Here is a 21,422-nt window from a genome sequence, read left to right as displayed (position 1 = left end):
TTCACTGGCGTGGCTGGGGCTCTGCTGTACGTGCTGACCTGACTGCGTTAAGGTTTTGCATTGAGTACAGCTGCCTTTCTCTCTTCCTGCACAGGGCTCACAGTAAGACAGATGCCCGAGCCAAGGTCCTTTTGCCTAGGGCAGTTGTTTGGTAGAAAGAAACAGTGTCCGCAGTACCTCAGCTATAACCTCAGGCACTGAGTAAGCTGAGGGAACGCTCCCCTCGCTTTCCCATTCTTCATTAAGGGCTGAATTACGCATCACTCCACCATAAATGGTTTTTCCACAAGGCTGATGTTACCCCTCTTAAAGCTACTATAGGATCAAAAAGCCTCTGTGGGGCTTCCTAGAGGACAGCCTTCCCAGAGATCATTGTGACATCAGAGGTATTTGACTGAAGGCATCCAAGACTTTACTATAGTCAGAGGAAAATGAGCCTTTATCAAAAATGAAAAATTTCCTGCCAAGGAGGATGGCCTGGACTGGTGTCTACAGGTAACTTCAGGCAGTAAGTTCTCACGGGTGAGGGTGTGCCTAGAGCAAAGTCATCACTGCTTTACTTGTACGTTGTAGAGAGTGATCTAAGCAAGCCATTATTGTATTGTCAGTGACGCTACAGTCTCAGCATAAATCAGTTTTAGACTGTGGTTTTATTAGAATATAGATTTGTTGCTTCCTAGCAAAGATCTAGCACGTGAATGATTTATGGAAGGTTGAAGATTGCTAAACCTTTACCAGCTTATTTGAAAGACAGGGCGCTGTTCTGACAGGTGGGCAGAGCTGGGGAAAGTCAGCGCTGACGGTGACGGGTCCCTGTAACACGCTGACATGCTCAGGGAGCTAGACCGCGCTGGCAGGGCCCTCACTGCTCTGCTCTGGGTGGTGGTGAACAGCGGCTGTTCACTAGCGCTTGTGTGGTGTATGACACTCAGGCGGGAAGGGATAGTGTTGCATTAGAGATCAGCCCAGGTTTCAAACAGTTGTGTCTGAATATAGTTGTAGAATACTTATTTAAAGCTGTTTCAACTGTTTAAAAGAGTGAGCCCACCAGATGTATTATTTCACTCACCTGAATTTCCCCCTGAGGGCAGGAGGGAAGAAGCATGATTTGGCCTAAGAGTATGTAATAAAATGTAAATCACATTAGTTTGATGAAATCACTTGGAAGCCTTGCAGCTCGCTCTGTTGTACCGAGATTTATTACCTAGATGTTACAGCACCAACGTTACTGAAGCGTCTAACAAGCAAAAGTAGTTTCTGCAAAGTGTCTCCCAGGAGTTAAGTAGATTCCTTCTCTTCAAGTGCAGCACCTGCACCTTCATGAGTTGTCTGGCTTGTGTCAGCGTTGGATGGGTTGATGCCATCCAAGCACTCGGCGTCATGTCCTGCTGCTGGGCCTTGAGCAGCATCAGGTGTTGCTTCAGCAGAGCTCCCGTTTGCGTATTCCACCCTTTCAAAGAGTATCAGTAACTCGCAGTGCCTGGTCTGAGGGAAGAGATCCACAGCCACCGCCTTAACGGGACGGAAGGAGGCTCCTTTGACTCTGTTGGAAGGGGCCCGGCACAGGCTTGATGGGGAAGAAAGGGGAGGAAGAACTGTGTTCACATCGCAGTTTGCCCTTCACCACTGCTACTCTTCTCAGAAAGGTTTTTCTTCCCCAAGGCTCAATTCCACACTGGCGTTACTCACCACCCCAGTACTTCCATTGTTACTGGCATACTGGGCAATACAGTTGCAATCCTGCTGTGAGGCAGGTGTCAACTGTTTCTGGTGAAAGGTAAATGCAGCTCATGGTCCCCCTCCCCCAAGAGCACATAGTCAGCTTCTTACCGCATTTCTTAGTCAGCTTAACACGTGAAATACTCACTCCACAAAGTTATTCATTGCGGCTCTGGGATTGCAGGACACATAGATCAGCTTCTTCAGATGTTCAGCTCTTCTAATGGCAAGAATTACCTTGGAATCTAGATGATCAAAACCAAGACGGCTGTTTACTGCGCTGTGTGCATGAACACACGCGCAGAAAAATTCCAGGTTATACTCCAGCATGAACAAAACTGTTGCAATACCCTGTTGCTTCAAGCTGTACCTGAAGCCTCCTCCTTAATTCATTCCACTGATGTTTTCTTAGGTTCACCACCAAACACCCATTGGGAGAACAGACTTAAGAGAAGGTAAACTTACGCAGCCCTGCTCGTGGTGGGTCTACAATAGTAACCAGGTTCTGAGGAGATAATATGTTAATTAGAGAAGGAACAATGTCTTCAGCCTTCCCACAGTGAAATTCAATATTACTCAGTTCTATATAAAAAAAAAAAAAATGTTATCAGAATACTTACCTAGTCAGAGCATCTTTCAGCACACTCAAATTGGGTATCAAATTCAGATGCCTTAGTAACTACAAGTTGTTTAGTGTACCTTGACATCAGTGTATATACAAAAAATAAAATCACTGGTACTTCAAATCATTTAAACAGTAATCTGAGCATCTTCCATTATCTGGACTAAAGCAAATTCCCACAAAAACTAGCTACTGATAATGTTTTATTTATGAGGGTAACTATGACTTCACCTCACTTTTACACTGAAATGTTCTGGTTTTGCAGAAAAGAGTAGCTAGCTGTTAGTCAACAGGAAAACCGATCTTACAGACTAACACAGTATTTGTTTTCAAGAGAGATTAAGTGTTTAAAATGGACAAGATTACTATCAACAACATGTAATTCCAAGCTGCTTAGATAACGTAAAGAGAAACTAGCTATTCAACTACTATGCTTCTTAACAAAGGTCTTAGCATTTTAGCTTAACTAACCATTAATCTGGGCGTTCACTTTGGCATCCTGCACAGCTTCTTGGCAGAGTTCAATTCCAATCACTTTCTTTACTTTCTATAGAATCAAGAGAAAAAAAAAAAAACATCTGGTATGTAAATGGAAGTTTAACCATTATTCGTAGCATTAGCAATTAGCTAGTACTCGTGAACATTAGCTAGTACTCGTGAACGTTGACTAGTACCTGGTTGGAGAATTACTGCCTTGCAGCCAGAAAAAAGGCTGAGAAGGGACCTGTGCAAATGAACAGGGACTTTTAGACTGAAATTGTGGGATGAATGCCATTTATCCCAACTGGTATGCAACAGACTCCAGTTATGCTGGTGTCTTTCTTTGGCGAGGGGCAGGGGGTGGGTGGGTGGGTGGGGAGGGGGGCAGACTCCCTTATATGGTCTAGCAAGCTCTGCTCTAAAAATTGTATAGGAAACCTTGGTTATTCAGATCCAAGGCTTTCTAAGAAAGCCCAAACTAGATAAGTGGATAGATTCTAGTAAATTTTGGCTGTCCTGCAGAACTACAGCCTCTTTTGACTGAAATAGTTTCAGCATAGTTCAGGCTGCTCAACACAAGGGTGAGTTTTTGCAATAATTTGGTAAAACAGCTGCAGGCAGTTTAATGAGAAATAATTTTTAAAAATTAAGATAAAAGTGTTGCATTTCAAGTACAAGTATTTTCTTTTATTGTAAACACAGCTAAAGATCTACATCTGTTAAAAAGTAGCTTATATCCGGGAAGAGAAACTGCTTACTCGCCTTTGCCAAGGAAATGCCAATAGTTCCTGTCCCACAGCAAATGTCAAGCACCGTGCTCTCTTGGCTCAGCTGCGCCCAATCCCTGATGGCGGTGTACAGAACTTCTGCAGCTTCTGTGTTTACCTGCAAAATTAGGTTTTGAACAGGTCTACTTCTTCATAAATAGTCAATGTGCTTTAATGAGTCTTAGGAAAGCATGTTTTCTTTGTCTTGTTTCTAAGAAATACATCTCTGAAAAGTAATGTTTTGTTACCTGTGTTCTAGTAAAAACATGACTTGTTCTACAGTACCTAAAGAGCAAGTCTGGAAACTAGAGGAGAGAGCAAACAAAATAATTAAGCAAAATCCTAAGCAACAAAGTGAAGTCCAGACTTTAAAAATACTTGCTCTCCTTGAATAGGAAATAGTAGAGATACAAAACCAGGGGAATATAACATGACACTACATTCAGCAAGCTTTACTTTAACCTTGTTTGTGATACTGCTTTAAAGTAAATGCTGTAATTCCGCATTATGGCTAAGGAAGCTTTCTAAACCCGTGCCTCTAGAGCAAGCGTATTCTTTGTCTTAAGAGAGCAAGCAAAGCACACCATGTGGAAAAAACCAGTAGCCTCTAATCTATGGTAAATAATAGAAAATACAGTTTACTTCCATGTATTTACAATGGCAAGCAATAATACACTTCCTATTTCAATACTTTCAACAGCACAGGTACCTGCTGAGGTTTTAAAGTGTTGGAAGGGCAGAAAGATGTTTTGGAAAAACAAACCAAAACTAGTACTACAAAGATTCCTGAAATACGTACTACACGTTCTGTATATATAAATGCTGCCACTCAACAGGAGGGAAATTATACTGAACTCTTAAAAAAACAAGTTGTCTTCAACATGCCCCCATCAAGTTTACACTCACTGTTTTTACAGCTGAACGTAATACTCAAAAAGTATTTAATCACAGCAAATATATAAAAGATTAAGTCTCTAGATGTAGCATCTTATTGTACAGCATTAGCCAAGCTTAAGGGCATTAACGCAAACCCAGTTAAATTAGCAACTTTGTAACATCCTTACTTGAAAAAATGCATGAGGAGAAATTCTAAATTTTAGGCCAAGAAGTTCTTCATAGATGTACTTATCACCAGCCACGTGCTCCAAAGGCAAGTCTTCTAGATTGGGAGATTTCCTAGGGGGCAGCGGGGGCAAAGGCACAGGGAGACAAAATAAAGGGGGGGGGGGGGGGGGGGGGACGGGGACGGAGGGGGAGACAACAAACATGTTTGTTACAATTTTTACCAAAGCTGTAGTCATCTTAAAAATTGTAGTACTACATACAAAGCTGTAATTTAGTGGGCCAACATTTATCATATCTTTTTAGAGACTATCTTCTTGGCTATTTCTTTCTTAACAGTGTACACTTGTTCCATCAATCTAACAGTAGGACCTACGTTGTCTCTAGATGAAGATGTGAGCCTTGTTATCTGTGGAAGAGGATGGGGAGATGAAAAAAAATAATCATGTAAAATAGGGAAGAAAGGAGGCAGCAGTTACTTGTTGACAATAATAAATACCCATCTACTGCAGTAAACACTTCTACAGCCTGACAGCCAGTGAACAGTAGTGGGTTCACCCAGTGAAACTCCACCTGCCTTTAGCCAGTGGACACTACAGGAGAGCGGGACATTTCAGGAGTCTCTCGTGGAAAAGGTAAAATAACTGTTGAACAAATTAGCAACACTGCTGCTACTTTTGAAATAGATAAAATAATGATGTGGAAGTGCCACCCACTTTGCAAACACTGAAATTCCAGCCATGAGCACAATACCCCGAAGCACAGTTCACCCCCTTACCTTTGTCCTTCCTCCACAAAGTACAGAGAGGTAACACCACTGCTCTTTCCCATCCCTTCTGTGAAGTATGTTGCCAGAGAGATTTTCAGGTCAGCTAGCTCTTCTTTACTTAATTTCTAAAGGTTCCATTTGAAAGAAGGGAGAAGAATCATCTTAGTGACTTAAAGATAGGATTTAGTGTATGCCTTCTATAATAAGCATATTAATTACTTGTTCATTTCCATGTATCAGATTAGTCTAAATAGCAGAGCGGTAATGCAAGGTAAACTACACCAAGTAATTATTCTATTTCTCTTTTGCACGCACAACTTATAAAATCAAATTTATGTAATTTTACAGCTATGTGCCTGGGCTGCGCATGACGTATCAACTTAAATACCTGAGGATTAAAATAAACAATGGCCATGATGTGGCCAATCCTGCTGGTACGGACTGTGAGCTGTTTCCAGTGACCTTCGTAGGTTTCTGGGCTGTAAACTGAGTAAGAAGTTGACCTGCAATTTTCAGAAGCTCAGTTACTTAACAGAGAACTATTTTTTTGCATAATATTCAACAGTTTAATGAAGCAAAAGAAGCTCCTCATGCAAAGCGATGAAAAATGTTAAGTAGAGAGGTTACATTGATTTGTCAAGAATAGAGTGACTTCCACATCTTAATTAAGAAAAAAGGGGAAAAAGAGATTGATGAATAGATAATATCTCCTAATGCAGAATAATCTCTGCCCGCTTCTCACATTCCTCTTACCCATTTTAACCCATACAAAATTATAGATAGGATATAGGCTGCTTCTCACCACATTCAGATACTGACACAACCTTTTATAATGCCTTAATTGGCTTCTGTGCATCATACCAAGTTCAAACTCTCCATGATTCTTCAGAGGTTCCCATTTTTGAGGATTTAATTGCTATTTAAAGAAACCACTCCCTTTCCTAAAAAGTACTGTTGCTTAAATTTACAACTTATGTTTTGTTCCTTGTTGTAGGATGATTCTTCATCCAAGGAAGCAACTGACCTTTGTTCTTCAAATTCCTCTTTTAAAAAGCCTTTTTCTGAGTATTTCTTTACAGTTAGTGAAAGAAGCTCTCAAATAACAGACACTTTTTCTTGTAGACTTATACACTGCTTGCAATAAAGCTGGTGTTCAGCTGGCACCTGTCCCTCCATCTCAGAACAGCTGAGCAAGAGCAAGGGAAAATACTCAGTGATCTAGGCACGAGATGCGAACATCAAAGAATTGCTGAATACTGAGTGTGGCATATCTTCAGTCTTAAAGCTCAGAACAAACACTAAGCTTTACATAATACTTAATTTTATAAATATTTTTAGTAAGATATCAAAACCTTTATGGATAACTCATTTTACTTATGCTCACCTTATGTAGTCTTGGAAAGCTTTTACTACTTTTTTGGCAATAGCAGGAATGTGAATAGTATCAAATGGCTCCACTACAGCACATGTACCACCCTTATATTTGCCAAGACGACAACCCACAGTTTTGTCTTCTTGATTTACACCAATCCCAATCAAGAACTCACATTTGTTGCGATATTCAGTCTAGATTTAAAATAAAGTTATGTAAGATATTTACACAGCACTTATTTGTACATGCCAAGTTTCTCCTGAAACAACCCTTATATGGTTAAATGTATTTGCAGATGGACACAGGACATTTAGTTTATATGGAAGATATTAATGGATTTTGATGTATGAGAACTAACAGCAATAATGAAAAAGTATTAGTAAGTCTTGTTATTTAAAGGGCAAAATATCGCCTCTGTTGAAGAATGTTTGTATTAGCCTACAACACAAGCTTGCAGGGACAGCATATTGATCTTTAAAGTAGAATAGCCAGTTAATTGTAACTATTCTTCGGCTTCCTGTTAGTATTTCCACACAGTATTTACATGAAAGGCAACGATGTCTAAAAATCATCATTCATGATAATATGAAGTCAAATACTCAGTTTGTCCACTGTCTCTTAACACCAAATGACCAACTGAACCGCAAGCGCGCTGAGCCCCGCTCCATACATCACCCAGGTTAGTTACCTGCACCGGGGACGCTTTCACTCCCTCTAGCGGGCAACACAATTTATTGTACTTCTGCTTCTGCAGGAACAACCAAGGTAACAAAGCTCTGTTGTTATTTCCTATTTCCCTGCCCAAATCAGAAACGAAAACGGTAAAGGACACATTTAGAAAAAATGAGGTTACCAGTTGCAAAAGACATTTTTTCTTTTTTCTTTTTTTTTTTTTTTTTTGCATAGGCATAAAAAAAGTATTAGATTATCAGATGAAGAGTATTTCTTCCACAAGATTTTTTTAACAAACCCCCTCCAACTTTTTACGAGGTGTAACCTGAAACAATAAGAGTTAAATGTAGTTACAAAGGTATGAACTAGACTTAGCAACGTACCCACGCATGAAGAGAATGCCGATTTTATCTACGTGAGTAAAGCAAGAGAGGTAAGTGATACTTTGATCTACAAAGACCAGACATAAAAGTTTGGGTGGATTTCTGAAGAGCAAATCCCAACCATCACGTACCATCTCTACAGATGGATTCCCCCTTACACCACTTGACAGCGCCAATTCTTTTTTTAAGGGCACAAACATCCTTCTGCTTAGGCCTATGTAACAACAGCCCTTCATTTAGCAGTTTTTTGAGGCTGACCAAGAACAGCAATAGCAAGTTTTATCAGCTGGAGCAGTTTTTAGGCCCTAGCATTGGAGATCATATTTTATTGACTTTGTCAGGGGATCTGGGTTTTGACCTACCTCTAAATTATTTTAGAGATAGCAATTTGTGCCAACTTAGCTCTATCCCATCGTAAGGCCAAGTCCCACAAACATTATGGTAGCTTTACAAACAGGAATTACTTTGTCAGCTTCTGCAGCACTTGCTCACACTCCTGCTGCTTCTTGGCCAGCTGCTCCCCATAGGGCACGCTCCACAGCGGGGTCACCACATCAGCTATGCGCTTGCTCAGGGGCTCCTCTCCGCTGGCTGCAGAGAGCGCGGGCCGCTTTGCCTCGCCCTGCTCTTGCTCCTGCTCCCCTTCCTGCTTGCGTTTCTTGGCGATGGGGTCGGCTTTGGGCTTGGCCAGCCGGACGTTCAGGGCCCGGCTCTTCCACAGGGCCCCGTGCAGCACCCGCATGGCCTTGTCCCGCTCCTCCTCGCTCTTAAACGTGACGAACGCGAACGTCTGCTTCCCAAACAGTTTTATCTTATGAGGATTGAGTCCGTATTTGGCGAGGAACTTTTTCACGTCATTGAACCCGATGTATTTGGGGAGGTTTTGTATTTCTACTTTATAGATCTCGGAGGTAAACAGGTCTCCCTTAATGTATCCGTACACGTCGGGGCAGGCTGCGGGGCTCCCCGCGGGGTCACCCCCGCCGCCACCGGCCTTGCTTTCCAGCTCAGCCCCGTCTCCAGCCTCCGGCGCAGGAGCCGCGACGCGCGGGGGGTCGCCCCGCCCGCCCCCTTCCGCCATGCTCCCGCCGGCGCCAGCCTCCCCTCGGCCCGGACACCAGGTCAACCCCCGTCCGCGGTCCCCGCGGCCCGCGCGCACCTCGCGTTCCCTCGTGCCGGGGCCGTGGGGGCGGGGCCGTGGCGTCACCGACAGGCCGTCGCGAAACGTATGGGGGGCGCGGGGAAAAACGGTCCGGTTTGAGGTTGTTGGGGTTTTTTTAAATGTCCGCCCCTCACCGCTACTTCTCCAGGTCTGTCGGGTCGGCCGCGTCGCTTGAAAGTAGCGCTAGAAGCGACGGAAGCGCTGCCCCGCGCCGTCACCGCGCGAGCGCCATCTTGGATCGAGGCGCGGGGTGCCCGCCGCCATGCCGCGAGGGCTGATGGGAGGCGCCTCGGCAAACGGGACGGCAGAAAACAGCCTTTACCGGGGCGGGGCGGACCGGGGCCGGGCCCGGGACGCAGGGCGGTGCCGCGGGTGGCGGCTGGTGGCGGGGCCACCTCTCCTTGCGGGCCGGGCCGGGGCCGCCGCGGCGCGCCGGGGGCGGGGCGGGAGCGCGGCGCTGAGGGACAGCGCGTGTTTCCCATCGGGCCTTGCGGCGGCGCGGGCTGCGGGAATGAGGTAAAGGCGGGAGGGGCGGGGGCGCGCGGCAGGAAGCGCGGCGGGCAGGCGGCGAGCGCAGCGCGGCGGGCCCGGCCCCATGGCGGACACCAAGGTGAGGGCGGCGGGCGCGCTGGGCGGGGATGGCGGGCGCGGGCGGAGGAAGCAGCGCGGCCCGGAGGAAGCAGCGCGGCCTGGGGTGGCGGATGGCGGCGGGAGGGTAACGGAAACAGGTGGGGCCCGGCCGGGGGCGGCGGGCCGGGGGCAGGCCCCCAGGCTTTTGCCGGGACGGCGGCTCGGGACGGCCTCCGGGCCGAGGAGCGCAGGCGGGCGGGGGTCCCGTGGCTGGGCGAGGCCCGCGGGCGGGGAGGGCGAGCTAGGGGCCTGGTCGGAGGGCAGGGAGCGGCAGCGCCGCCTCGGCCCTGCGCGGCGCGGCGGGGGTGCCCGTGCGGCGGGGCACGCGTGTCCCCGGGGCCTGGCCTCGGCCCAGCCGGGTGCGGGAGGCGGCGGCGCTTCCCCCGCGGGCGGTAGGCCGGTACCGCGCCTCGAGCGCCCCTGGGCCGTCCCTCTCCCCGTTTCCCCCTTTCTTCTCTCCCGCCCCTCCCCCGCCCGGCTGATCGACCCCTTGTGCCGCCCGGCCGGAGGCGCGGCCCCGCGCGCTTTATATCGCGGTGGGGCGGGATCTTATCGTGATAACAAGATCCGCTCGCTCACTTGCGGCTATTGTGACTATGCGCTGCTCACGGCTGTTAGCTGGGTTGGCTAGCGCAGGCCGGCCGGTGCGGGACGTGCCGCTCCCCGCCGCGGGAGGCGGCCTGGGGGGGTTCAGCCAGGGTCTCTTCCACAAGATGGACCTTAACCACGTTCTTATTTTTTCTGAGATGTGGAATACCGGGGATTTAAAGCTAATTATAAAGCATAATCAGGACTGACTTTGCAACATTTCTTACCGAATTCCCACTTGCCCTCCCTCTCCTTTTTTTTTTTTTTTTTAACTATTTAGTAAATAGTAAACTCTTTCACTTCAATTGCTTTACACATGTGTGCTGTGTATCTACTCTGTAAAGGGTATCATAAATTGAGCCTGTAAGAGTGGACTGTTTCATCTGTAAAGGAAAATAAGATTGTAGAAGGTGTTTGTTTTCTCTCTAACTCAAACAACAACAAAAAACCCCAAATCAGTTCCCTTGACCTGAAATAGCTGTTTGTGGCCTCATTAAACTTGGAGATGAATCTCCCTTCTGGGCTTCTCTACTCAACACTTCTTGGTGCTTATGTATGAACTATTAGAGGTGTCTGTCATTTACTTACTAGTGACATACTACAAACAATTCTTAAGCTTAATGAATGCTATGACAAATTCCTAAATAACTAAATAGGAACTGTTATTTTGGCCATTTACACATAACCTAAAGCTCCCCAAAGAGTCTTAACGCAAAAAAACAAGTTATTTCATGAGTGTTACAACTGTGCTTCAAAAATATCATTGATTGTGGGCGATTCTAATACACGTGACTAAAATAGTCAATTTCTGGATGTGGTGTGTTCCTTAAGCTGGGTTAGCTAATTGCTTTGGTGTTATGGTTTTTTTTTTTGTTTTTCCCATTAATGATATGTTATTAGCCACTAAGAAATAGTAGTGGTTTAATAGCATAAACCACATTACATAGGAAAAATAGTCAAATTATTTTTCCATAACCAAGAGCTGTTGCTTCAAGGCCAGGCCCCTGCACGATAAGAGTGATAGGACTAAAACATCTAGTACTCCAAAACCACCTTTTTTTTAATGTGGTGGGGTTTTTTTAGTATAACTATATGTTGACTTTAAAGCCTTCTTTTTTCAGCTGTAGTAGTTTTTCTTTTATTGTTACAGGGTATTTCAGTTACTAAGATCTAATCGCTGTCGTAAGTTTTCATTTTAAATACAGATATGAGTATAGATTTTAAGAACATAGTAACTTTTGTGGGTTTTTTTCTTCAGGAAACACATGAGGAGCATGATACTTCTACTGAAAATGCAGATGATTCTAACCATGATCCTCAGTTTGAGCCCATAGTTTCCCTTCCTGAGCAAGAAATAAAAACTCTGGAAGAGGATGAGGAAGAGCTCTTTAAGATGTAAGTACAATATAGGCTTAAACTTCAATGGGCTTATAAAAAGCCAGATAACTTCTTAGGAATCTCTGTGTATGAAGTGTTCATCTAAGTTGGTTGCTATTTGCTGTGGTGGCAGAGATTGAGTGGGGGATGATTGGTAATAATGCCCCAAGAAACTGGAATAATAGAAAGGAGCTGATATGATGAATCTGGCTTTAGTATTGTTTAGCCTAAAAGAAAATATTAACTTGGATAATAATTATGGGTTTGAAATTGTGTGATCACAGCGTTAAAAGTATCATGGGAGGGGAAGTGAGATGTGAGACGTGTATAGTGTTGCTGCTGTGCATGCCCAGTTGTAAAGGGTCATGTATGGTACACTGAAACAATGAAAGCAATAGATGCAGTCCAGTATTGGGGCATTTGTGGCAGTACCTTCCTGGTGTCTTAAACATAGTTTTATCTTTAGTTTGGGCTTATTGTCAAATCAGAATAGCTTGCTCAGGATCTGTGATCAGCCTGAAGAAACACATAGGCATGAGAAGTGTTTTGGATTTGATCTATTTGTTTTAAACAGGTTTTAAAAAATACTATTTTTACTTAACCACAGAAGGCTATTGTTTATCTAGAAGGTATACGAGTTGTCCTTATACAGATTCTAAAGCAGTGGTCAGTTTCTGACAGGTAGCATGGTGAGATCTCTGACCATTGGGCCTCCACACACATGATGTGCGGTATCAGATGGAAAGAGGAATTTATTTTTTTAATTAAAATGGAGAGGGGGGAGATAACAACAGTGTAAGTTCCAGCAGCCTGTAGGTTCATTTTTATGTCTGCAGAGAGGTGAAGGAGGAAAGGAATCCTTTTTTTGAATGCTGGTCGTTCTGATAGCTAAACCTAGGGGAATCGCCTACTGAATGCCAGCTGGACTTGCAAGGAAGGACTTGCTTTTGAACAAAGTAGTTTGTCTGCATTAGAGCATCTGTTAGAGTAGCTTGCGCTAACATGACACCTTCTCTTGAAGGACCTGTCTTGTTACAAGTCCCTGTGCCTTGGTTTTCTATAGAAAAGTATACTCTTGTAGATATCCTATAGTGTGAGCAGGCACTTTCTTTCCTATAGTGATGTCTTAAACCACTCACTGCAGAACTCAAGCTCTTTCTTGGGTCAGTTTTGACTAAAGTCCAAAACTGTTCCTGTTTCTCTTTTGGCACACTGGCATCTTGGAAGATTAAACAGTACCTACCTGGAGTAGGTATGTTGCACTGCAGTACAACATGAAGCTTCCTTTATTCCCGATTTAAGAATAGCAACAACTAGGTTTTTGGAGTTAAAAGGAAATGAGTGACTAGAGGGTGAGGCGCTTTAACAGTTGATCGAACGTTGGGCTTGAATTATACAAGAGTCTGTACTTGGCCTCAAGCTGCTCAGTTTCTTAAATTAATAAATACTGCTGGTTAGATGGAGCAGTTATATTCATAATTATATATATAAAGAACTCTAGCTATAGCAAAACCTGTTAATTACCTACCTTAATTAAAATAGGTTGCCTACACCAAGTATGTTGATACTTCCCCCAAAAGTGTGTCCAGAATGTGTTAAATTTTAGTATAGCTATTACATAATTACTAATAGTTTGTTACTAAATTTAAATTTATCATATCAGTTTCTAAATTTGTATGCTGAAGTAGAACAGGGAACTTTACAAAGGAATTGTTTTCTTTCTTGTGTGTTGCTTTTAACAAAACAACTGTATTGCTCAGTTGAGTATGCTGTTTTGATAAATGCTTCTACGTGCAGCCTAACTTCTTAAATTCTTCTTTTTTTCAAGGCGGGCTAAGCTATTCCGATTTGCATCTGAAAATGATCTTCCCGAATGGAAAGAACGAGGAACTGGTGATGTAAAACTCCTGAAACACAAGGAGAAGGGAACAATTCGTCTGCTCATGAGGAGGGATAAAACCCTAAAAATTTGTGCAAATCATTATAGTATGTTATACATTGCTATACTGCTTATTTTTGTTTTAAAAAATAAGCTTGTAGAATTATACGTTGTAGATTAAGAGCTTGATGGCTTTTTTAGTAGTAGCTAGAGAATTGCTGTGTGTCTTTAAACAGGTGTCAAATTTATATTAGACTGTAAATATGATTATCTCTTGCTCTGCACACAAGTCTACAAGCATCAAAAACAATGAGTGCTTATTCTTATTAACAGAAGGAAGCTGTAGTTGGTTGTGTGATCAGATGCAAGGGCTGAGTCTTAAAGTGGGGAGTTTTTTCCCTTCAGACTCTGATAGTGTTGTAAAGAAAATTCAGCATGAACAGAGAGACATTATGTGGTTGCTCCCAGTGTGTGTGTGTCTGTTTTTAATGATTAATAGAGTGCTGAAAATGTAGGCCTTAATACTGTTTAGGGTAATAAGTTAATGTATGTTGTCTTGTTTTCATAAAAGAATTGAGAAATTAGCAATCGTAATTTACTACTTTGAGCTCAGTGTTTGAATTGGCAGAAGCGATTGCTTCACCATCAGAAAACAGATACTGAGGTGCTAAACTAATCTGTGGCTGCCTTTCTCTGCTTATGAAATAAACTGAAATGCACACGGTATATTCAGCTAACTCATTGAAAAATGGGGCTGATGGAACCCGAGGTGTTTGTTCCTTTGATCCTCTTTGAATAAAAATAAACATGAAAGGGCAAGACAGTCAATATAACTAGCAACAAGTAGACTAATTTGGTAATACTTTGTAACTTGCTCAAAGAGTATATAGTAGTCTGTCCTGTTAAATTGCATTTAGATAACTTGTTTGAAGTAGCTTAATACAAATCTGAAGTCAGAAGCAGTAATTCTTGTTTTGTTTGGGTAGATCTCAGAAAGTCAGACTTGTTTAGAGGACACAGGTGTTCTTGTTTAGTAAATGAAATGGCAAATATTAAAGCAGTCTATAATCACCAACCAATAAGAATAAACCTTTTGTTTAGGGAAATAAGTGTTGCACATATGCAAAACAAAATTGATGAGTTTATAGTGTTCATGTAAAATTTTTCTTTATCCTGGGAAAAATGCTTTAAGTATAGATTTCTTTACTGAATTTATGCTGGCTCACAGGCATAATTTCATTTAATGTTTTGCAAAAATGAAAAAAAAAATTGATCTCTAAATTTTAAAAATGCAAGGATGTGAGTAGACCCTTCAGATTGCTCTCAAATGAAACAAACAACACAGGGGTCAGGGAGAAAAAAGACCCTGCTTAAACTTTGAGTGTGTGTAGTGTAAAAAGTCTTAGAGTAGTGTGAGAAGTAACATTCCAAGTTTTCCAGTCAGTCAGGTGAAGTAATTACAGTGTCTTGGAGGGAAAGGGCTCTGTTTACTGGGAAGGAACAAATGGATTGAAAGTATGTTGTGAGCATCTCGCAGCACTGCAGAATTCCATAATAACTTGTAACAGAGCTTTAAACTGATGGGAGAGAAATTAACCTGATTTGATGACTAATTGTAGGAATCATACTTTTTTTAAAATATTTTTTTGTAGCATGTAGTATTTTCAGTGTGCAAAAGAAGAACGAATGCTGCTTGTCTTTCTGAATGCCTTTTCCTCCTAAACAGTTTGACTGTTCTTTAGAGTTGTGTTTAGTGACTGCATCTCCCTTAGTACCACAATCATTTGCTTTAAGCAAGAATTGAATCAAACCCTCAGTTTCTTAACAATAGGGTATCTAGCCTTCTTCTATACAGTAAAGGTCTTGCATCATTTTATTTGATGATGTAAGGAAAAATAGATACGGGCACCATTGTCTTCTTTTTATCCAAAAGTAGTTCGGTGTAAAGTGCTATACGTAACCATCGCAGCCAGTTGTCAATAAGATTTATGGAGGATGGTGTGGAAAACATTTACTACTGTGCTATGTACATCTTCTAATGCTTTCATTTCAGTCACGCCCTTAATGGAGCTGAAGCCTAACGCTGGGAGCGACAGGGCATGGGTGTGGAACACACACGCTGACTTTGCAGATGAAAGCCCCAAGCCTGAACTTCTGGCAATCAGATTTTTAAATGCAGAGAGTGAGTGGACTGGCACTGAACTTACATTGCTTGTATACTGTTACATTACACTCAACGTCTTAGTGTTACTGTAAACCACTGTTGTAGATATACTGTATCTTACTACTGCATGGTACTGTTAGCTAATTACTGTTTAACTGAGAGAAGTTGGTTAATCACTTAATTGTCTGTGTTGACAAAACAGTGTAATAATTAGATCTGCAGTAATACAGAGCTTTCTGCCCTAGGCATGTTTTTTAACTTAAGCCATTTCATGCAAGTGAAATGCCAATTAGAATAAAACTAAAAGCAGTAATGCTGTGTAGTAGAGATTAATACATGCAGCTTGCTTTCATTTATCTCGGGTGCCCAATTGTAGTTAAGATTACATTTTTGCATTAGAAGCAAGGAGATAGTGACCTGAGATTTGTGGTATTTTTTATTATTTTTTTAATAATGAACTAGGTAGTCTCTTTTTTTGTTTAGATTAAATGGAACACTCAGTGAAAAGTGTTTGTCAAACCCAGCTATCATACACTAGTTGATGGGTTTTTTCTGGAGTGACTATGTTGACAACCAGAACAGAAAGTAGGTTTGTAGTTACACGTGGATCAGCTAGTAGGGTTCCCAGCTCCTTAGGATCAAAGAACTGTTTTGGGGGTATTTTTTTCTTGAAAAAGGACGCAAAATGAAAGGGAAAAATTGTTGCAATTCCTGCTTTACCATTTGCCACACAAGTTTAGTGTGTTAGCCACCTCTTCTCCCTACATGCTAGATGGCTAATAAAGTGGCTGTGTATTTTTAAACTAGATGAATTTGCCTACATCTGGGATAGTATATATCTTGCTTCCTTTTCCTCAAGTCTCCAGCATCGTATTGTTTAGCCAAATAAATCTTTCTGGTTCACCTCCTTAGTGCTTGCTCCTTTCTTAATCAAATAGGAAATTAAAGGGTGTTGTTAACTATTTGTTCACCTCTGAAAGAAAAATCTTTCCCTCTTTAAGGTAGAGGTTGTTCAGCTTACTGAGCATTTGTCTTGAAGGATTAGTCCTCTTTGCCTGTTTACCCTTTGCAGTGCTGACTGAGCAGATGAAGGGCACACGTGTCTGTTCACCTATCAAGTATCTTTCCTTTTTGAGATCGTTGAAAAGGAATCAATACAAATACTTCCTGGAGTAGTTTCAGAGTGGCTTCTGAATTCCTGTGGGGCAACAGTGACCTCATGTGGTCAGTCAGGCCGAGTTGGCATACCAAATTACCTGCTTTATAGTTTTGGTGTTAGAAAGTACCGGCTTTTGTGGCTTGTTGCTTGTGTTACTTGTGCAGAAATGCTGTTGTAACTTGATCAGCTGCTTGGAATGACTATTAAATCAAGTGGTAGTTCAGGCCAAAATATAACAAAGGTTTTGTTTCCTTAGCTGTTGTAGGCAGGAATAGCTTGAGTCCAGGCTTTTGGGTATTGAATCTGAATGCTGTACTAATGAAACAGCCTTTATCTTCCATTCTTGATGCTAAAACCCTAAGTTATGGTAAGGATGTGGAGACTTTCTAGGGTATAATGGAGCTGGCAATGGTAGTAATTCAAAGGTGATGTTCAGGTTTTTGCTCACAGATAGTCATATGAGCAGTCTCTGATACCATATTCTTAATTGTATAGTCTAGGGACAGCTGGGAGTTACAATAATCACATTGTAAGTATTTTGCAAAATAAGCTGTTTTAGTAGACTTGCTAAAGAAAAGTAACTGTCTCTTTTTCATAGCATCTTGTATAATTTTAAACTAGATTACTTTTTAAGTGCCTAGGAATTTTGTTTACACGAAACTCATGTATCTTTCCTCAAGACTGGATATATTCAACATTACAAGGAGGTGAAAGTAATGAAAAAAAATACTGTCTTTACTGAAACAGATGCTCAGAAATTCAAGGCAAAATTTGAAGAATGCAGGAATGAAGTAGACAAGAGAGCAAAGAAAGGTAAGGTTAAAAGTCTGCACCATGCCACTTTTTCTAGCTGTTTTAGTGGTTATAGCCATCTGGAGTATCATTGTGTTTTAGCAGACTCACTCTGTACTGAACTGCAGCCTTCAGTTCAGGTGCTTTTTCTGTCTGCGAGAGTAATAGTTCACAGGAGTGACAATTGCCTTCTTTCTTGTGGAAGGCTGTTACAGTTGCTGTTGGGACATAGCTTTTTTCAGAAAAGCTACTAAGGAGACATTTCTGTTTTATGGTACACAAATGAACTGCAACCACAGTGATACTTCCTCCTTCCAGCTTCCCTTCCCAAATTCCACAAATACATAATCTTGCAAGTAGAATACTAAATATTTTTAGTTGTTAATGTGTATGAAGTAGCACCACTTCACAGGTCTCTCTTCATTTAATAGATTAATGCACCACCTTGTAGAATTGCCTGTCTGACAAGATTATTTCACCATGTAAAATGAACACTTCCATCTTTCTGAAGTATAGATTACTAGTGATCTGCAGTCAGTGCTTTTCAGGATATTTAGATTGGAATTTTTCAGTCTTAAGAACTTCCTGTTCCCCAGTTTCAAACTGGGGAACTTGGCTTTTGGCTAAGATAAGCAAGAAGCTAGGTACTTGAGGCATTTACTTGCCTGGACACTGTATTGAGTCAGTTACTGGTAACAGCAAAGCTGACCAAGTGTTACATGTTTATCAGTCACTATAATTGGGGCCTCATTTAGCAATTAAAATATGCAAGTTGTATTTCTTGAATTCTGACATAGGAGATAATTACCAAAGGAAAAGAAATTGAATGAATCGCTCTAGTGCTCAGCAGAGAATTTCCTTACTTTTTGTTCTTATTCTTAATACTACCTGTCTCCCTACCTAACCCCCTCACCTGCCACTTCTCTTTCCCCCTGTAACACGAAAAACCATTACTGCCTGTATGTAACTTTTTTCCTAATCAATCTCTTAGCAGGCACAGACAAAAATGATAGTGCTGATAAAGTTGCTGAAAAACTAGAAGAGCTTTCTGTAAAGGAAGAGAGCAAAGAATCTGAGAAGAAAGAGACCAAGGAAAAAGCTGAAGAAAAGCAATAAATCATCCTGGGCCTTGCAGTTTTTCCTTTACACTTTTTCTTTTTCCCTTTTTTTGTTGTTTTTTTGTTTTGTTTTTAATTTTTACAAGGGACTTTATACAGAACTGAATTCAACATTCAGGTTGTTTTTTCTAAGCTTTTGCCCTCTTGAAGATGTCTTGAGAAAATCCATTCCCCAGTCATGAAAATGTACTGTGCTAACTTTCTTTTCCATAGTGGAAAAGAAACTTATTTATAGTCATCCAAAAGAGTGAATAAAATAAACTTGAAAACAGCATCAGAGGACAGAATCAAGTTTTCTATATACTTTAAAGGCTTATGAATACACTTGTTTCATTGGGTGTTGAGATACGTATCATCATACCTGTGGATTAACTAGGTTAACAGACTTCACCAACAGGGAAGATTAAGATTGCATCCATGTTTCTTATATGGCTTCTAAAACTGTAATATAACAGACCTTTCACACTTGCTGCTGTGTGTTCCTGAGCAGGGAATGTGCCTGTGGTTCTTGAAATACAGCTGACTTCTGGAATTGGGTGATAGAGCATTCCAGGCATACTATTAATGATGATCCGTCAGACAGTGAAAATAAGAGTGGGAGAGAAAATTGATTACGTGAGACTTGAGAAGTATTTTCCTCTTACAAAACAAAATATTCCCCCAACCCCCAATTTGTTAATATTTCAAATGCTTGACCAGCACAAAGTACTTGTTGCTGTGGTCCCAGGTCTTCCATGGCGTGCTACTGGCTGACAGAAGGCAGCAGCAGCCGGTTACGGTGTATACAAAGGAATCTTAACTGAGTACCTTACTATGAGATTCCCCATGTCAGCATATCATAAAAGTTATTTTCTAAACCTTAGAAGCTTTTTTCCAGGGCTCTGGAGCTTGCATTGTTTTTAGAAACTGGGAGGGGTTCTGAGCTTTTAAGTTGCATGGTGGGAGGCTGTCCCTCTTTGAGAGTGGCAGTCTGACTGTTCACTTTGGAACAGTTAGTTAGGTTGTACACCCTTGAGGGGCACTTTCCTTGCCAGAATGAGCAAATTGATCAAATCTCTTCCCTGCAAGTGTTTTCTGTTTATCCAGCTTCAAGTTAGTGCTAAAGAATAGGAAAATAAACTATAGTAAACAATAAAATCGCAATTTTTTTTGTCTGGATAGATTAATTGGATTTCATTGTTAATCACTAATACAAGAATAGTGTTAGGATAGCAATGGAATTCTGTAATACTGTTTCCAAAATGGTTACGAAAACTGGGCAGAACTTGCTAAACTTTAAGACTGTATGATGTTAACATTGGAGAGCAAGACCTTTTCATCTTCATAAAGAGGCTTTCCAAAGTAGGTCAGGCTCTGCAGTCTACCTGAGGAGAATATATTTTTTTAAAAAATCTTGTATTTCTACTTGGCACTGCCTTTCAATGCTACAATGAATTAGTCAAATCTGGAACTGTAATTAAGGTACTCACTTCATTCAAACTAGAGTAATTCCTTTGGTGTTGTGCATGTTTCCCTTCAAGTACAGCAGATATCAAAAGTCTGTTAATTAACAAAAATGGTTGAAAGGCAAAATAAAATGCTCTTCGGTGTTTCTGGTTTGGAAATAACAAGACAAAGCTATTCTGAAGTACTTAACATTTGAATGTAAAAGCCAAATCTTTATCCATGAGTCACTGTAAAGTCTCTGATCTGATGTCAAAGTGTGTCTAAATTGATAGAAATTACATTTTAAAATTTCAAAATAAATATAAATTTTCATTTTGAGGGTTTGCTTTTTATTTAAAGAACTTAGTGGGAATGCATTTTTAGCCTGCAGGGGCAAAGTGATGAAGGCAGCAAAATGGGTGAGTTTGATTTCACTGTCAAATGTTGTATGGAAGAGGGTAGGAAACACCTGAATGACTTAATATGTCTTAATCTTAGATATTGATGACTCCTGTTTAATGTTATTACCCTCTTTTCTTTCCCTCTTTACTTATTCATGCGTGCTTAAATGATTTCAAGACATTTCCATTCCTGTTTAGGTTAACTGAGCCATGTTTACAGTTCATGGGTTACAACCATCCTTAATGCAAGTCTACATTCAAAAAAGAGCAAAGTTACGAAGAACCGCTAAGTAAAACTTCTCTGGATAGCATTTGGCTGAAGAATGTCTTAATCTTCTGAACTAAAGGATGATTAGTCAATGTTCTAGTCCATTTAGAAGCTATAGGTGTGCTGTTCTAAAAATTAAAAAGCAGTAAGTATTTTTAAAATTGATCTTGGTGACATAAGGCTTTCTTTAAGTGATTTGAATTATAAACTTCCCTATATGTAATATAGACAACCAAGAGATGTCTTTGAAATGTTTTTTGTAGCTTACTGTGTACCAAGTATTCTAGAGTTCTAGCTGATGTAGCATCTTGTCCTCCCTGCCCAGGTCACCCAGTATTTGTGCTTTCTCTCCATCTTCACTGTTAACAAAGTTACTGAGATGATACAATGTGACCTGTCTGGTCAGGCAATGGGGAATCTTAAAATAATAGCTTGACTCAAAAATAGTCTTTGGACAAACAGGCAGGCTTGCAGTGCAAAAGTTCCTTACTGAATTTGTGGCGGCAAGTACTAAAATATGTCAGTTGCCTTATACTTGTTTCTAAAATGGCAATAACCTTAGTGTGATTCAAATGCCAGAACCTGTTTGAAGGTATTGTGTCAGTAAAAATGG

At 41.4% G+C, this 21,422-nt stretch overlaps 2 protein-coding genes and 1 non-coding gene across 5 annotated transcripts; 2 read left to right on the top strand and 1 right to left on the bottom strand.

Annotated features, from left to right (window-relative positions):
* Nucleotides 1–1,177: 1,177 nt before the first annotated feature.
* On the bottom strand, nucleotides 1,178–8,927 carry TRMT2A (tRNA methyltransferase 2 homolog A). 2 transcript variants are annotated; one of them, XM_055703828.1, is made up of 11 exons: nucleotides 8,311–8,927; nucleotides 7,480–7,588; nucleotides 6,804–6,985; nucleotides 5,808–5,922; nucleotides 5,429–5,544; nucleotides 4,653–4,764; nucleotides 3,584–3,706; nucleotides 2,813–2,888; nucleotides 2,185–2,301; nucleotides 1,868–1,964; nucleotides 1,178–1,567 (listed from the first exon to the last, which is right to left on the bottom strand). In XM_055703828.1, the coding sequence occupies exons 1-11, from the start codon at nucleotides 8,925–8,927 to the stop codon at nucleotides 1,279–1,281; spliced, it is 1,953 nt and encodes a 650-aa protein (XP_055559803.1). In that variant the 3' UTR covers nucleotides 1,178–1,278. The 2 variants fall into 2 exon arrangements, with proteins under 2 accessions (XP_055559803.1, XP_055559809.1); XM_055703834.1 differs by lacking the exons at nucleotides 5,808–5,922; nucleotides 6,804–6,985.
* RANBP1 (RAN binding protein 1) lies at nucleotides 8,893–20,479 on the top strand. 2 transcript variants are annotated; one of them, XM_055703932.1, is made up of 6 exons: nucleotides 8,893–8,967; nucleotides 11,485–11,621; nucleotides 13,432–13,589; nucleotides 15,536–15,664; nucleotides 17,553–17,618; nucleotides 18,589–20,479. In XM_055703932.1, exons 1-6 carry the CDS (start codon nucleotides 8,926–8,928, stop codon nucleotides 18,711–18,713), a joined length of 657 nt encoding a protein of 218 aa, XP_055559907.1. In that variant the 5' UTR covers nucleotides 8,893–8,925; the 3' UTR covers nucleotides 18,714–20,479. The 2 variants fall into 2 exon arrangements, with proteins under 2 accessions (XP_055559907.1, XP_055559918.1); XM_055703943.1 differs by lacking the exon at nucleotides 8,893–8,967 and adding an exon at nucleotides 9,482–9,618.
* LOC114017572 (small nucleolar RNA SNORA77) lies at nucleotides 17,699–17,831 on the top strand. The gene has a single exon (XR_003562710.1). It is a non-coding gene; the product is annotated as a small nucleolar RNA SNORA77 (small nucleolar RNA).
* Nucleotides 20,480–21,422: the final 943 nt, after the last annotated feature.

The sequence above is a fragment of the Falco cherrug genome, chromosome 1 (assembly GCF_023634085.1).
Source record: "Falco cherrug isolate bFalChe1 chromosome 1, bFalChe1.pri, whole genome shotgun sequence".
NCBI lineage: Eukaryota > Metazoa > Chordata > Aves > Falconiformes > Falconidae > Falco > Falco cherrug.
This window is presented reverse-complemented; position numbering and strand designations above follow the sequence as displayed.

What these genes read in the sequence shown, in the direction of transcription:
- RANBP1 (XM_055703932.1), top strand. Translation starts at nt 8,926, where the DNA reads ATGCTCCCGCCGGCGCCAGCCTCCCCTCGGCCCGGACACCAG. An exon ending in GAGGAAGAGCTCTTTAAGAT is followed by an intron (nt 11,622 to 13,431) that starts GTAAGTACAATA and finishes CTTTTTTTCAAG; the next exon opens with GCGGGCTAAGCTATTCCGAT. An exon ending in AGACAAGAGAGCAAAGAAAG is followed by an intron (nt 17,619 to 18,588) that starts GTAAGGTTAAAA and finishes TCAATCTCTTAG; the next exon opens with CAGGCACAGACAAAAATGAT.
- TRMT2A (XM_055703828.1), bottom strand. Translation starts at nt 8,927, where the DNA reads ATGGCGGAAGGGGGCGGGCGGGGCGACCCCCCGCGCGTCGCGGCTCCT. An exon ending in GCTTTCCAAGACTACATAAG is followed by an intron (nt 5,923 to 6,803) that starts GTGAGCATAAGT and finishes TGAAAATTGCAG; the next exon opens with GTCAACTTCTTACTCAGTTT. An exon ending in AGTGAACGCCCAGATTAATG is followed by an intron (nt 2,302 to 2,812) that starts GTTAGTTAAGCT and finishes TTTTTTATATAG; the next exon opens with AACTGAGTAATATTGAATTT.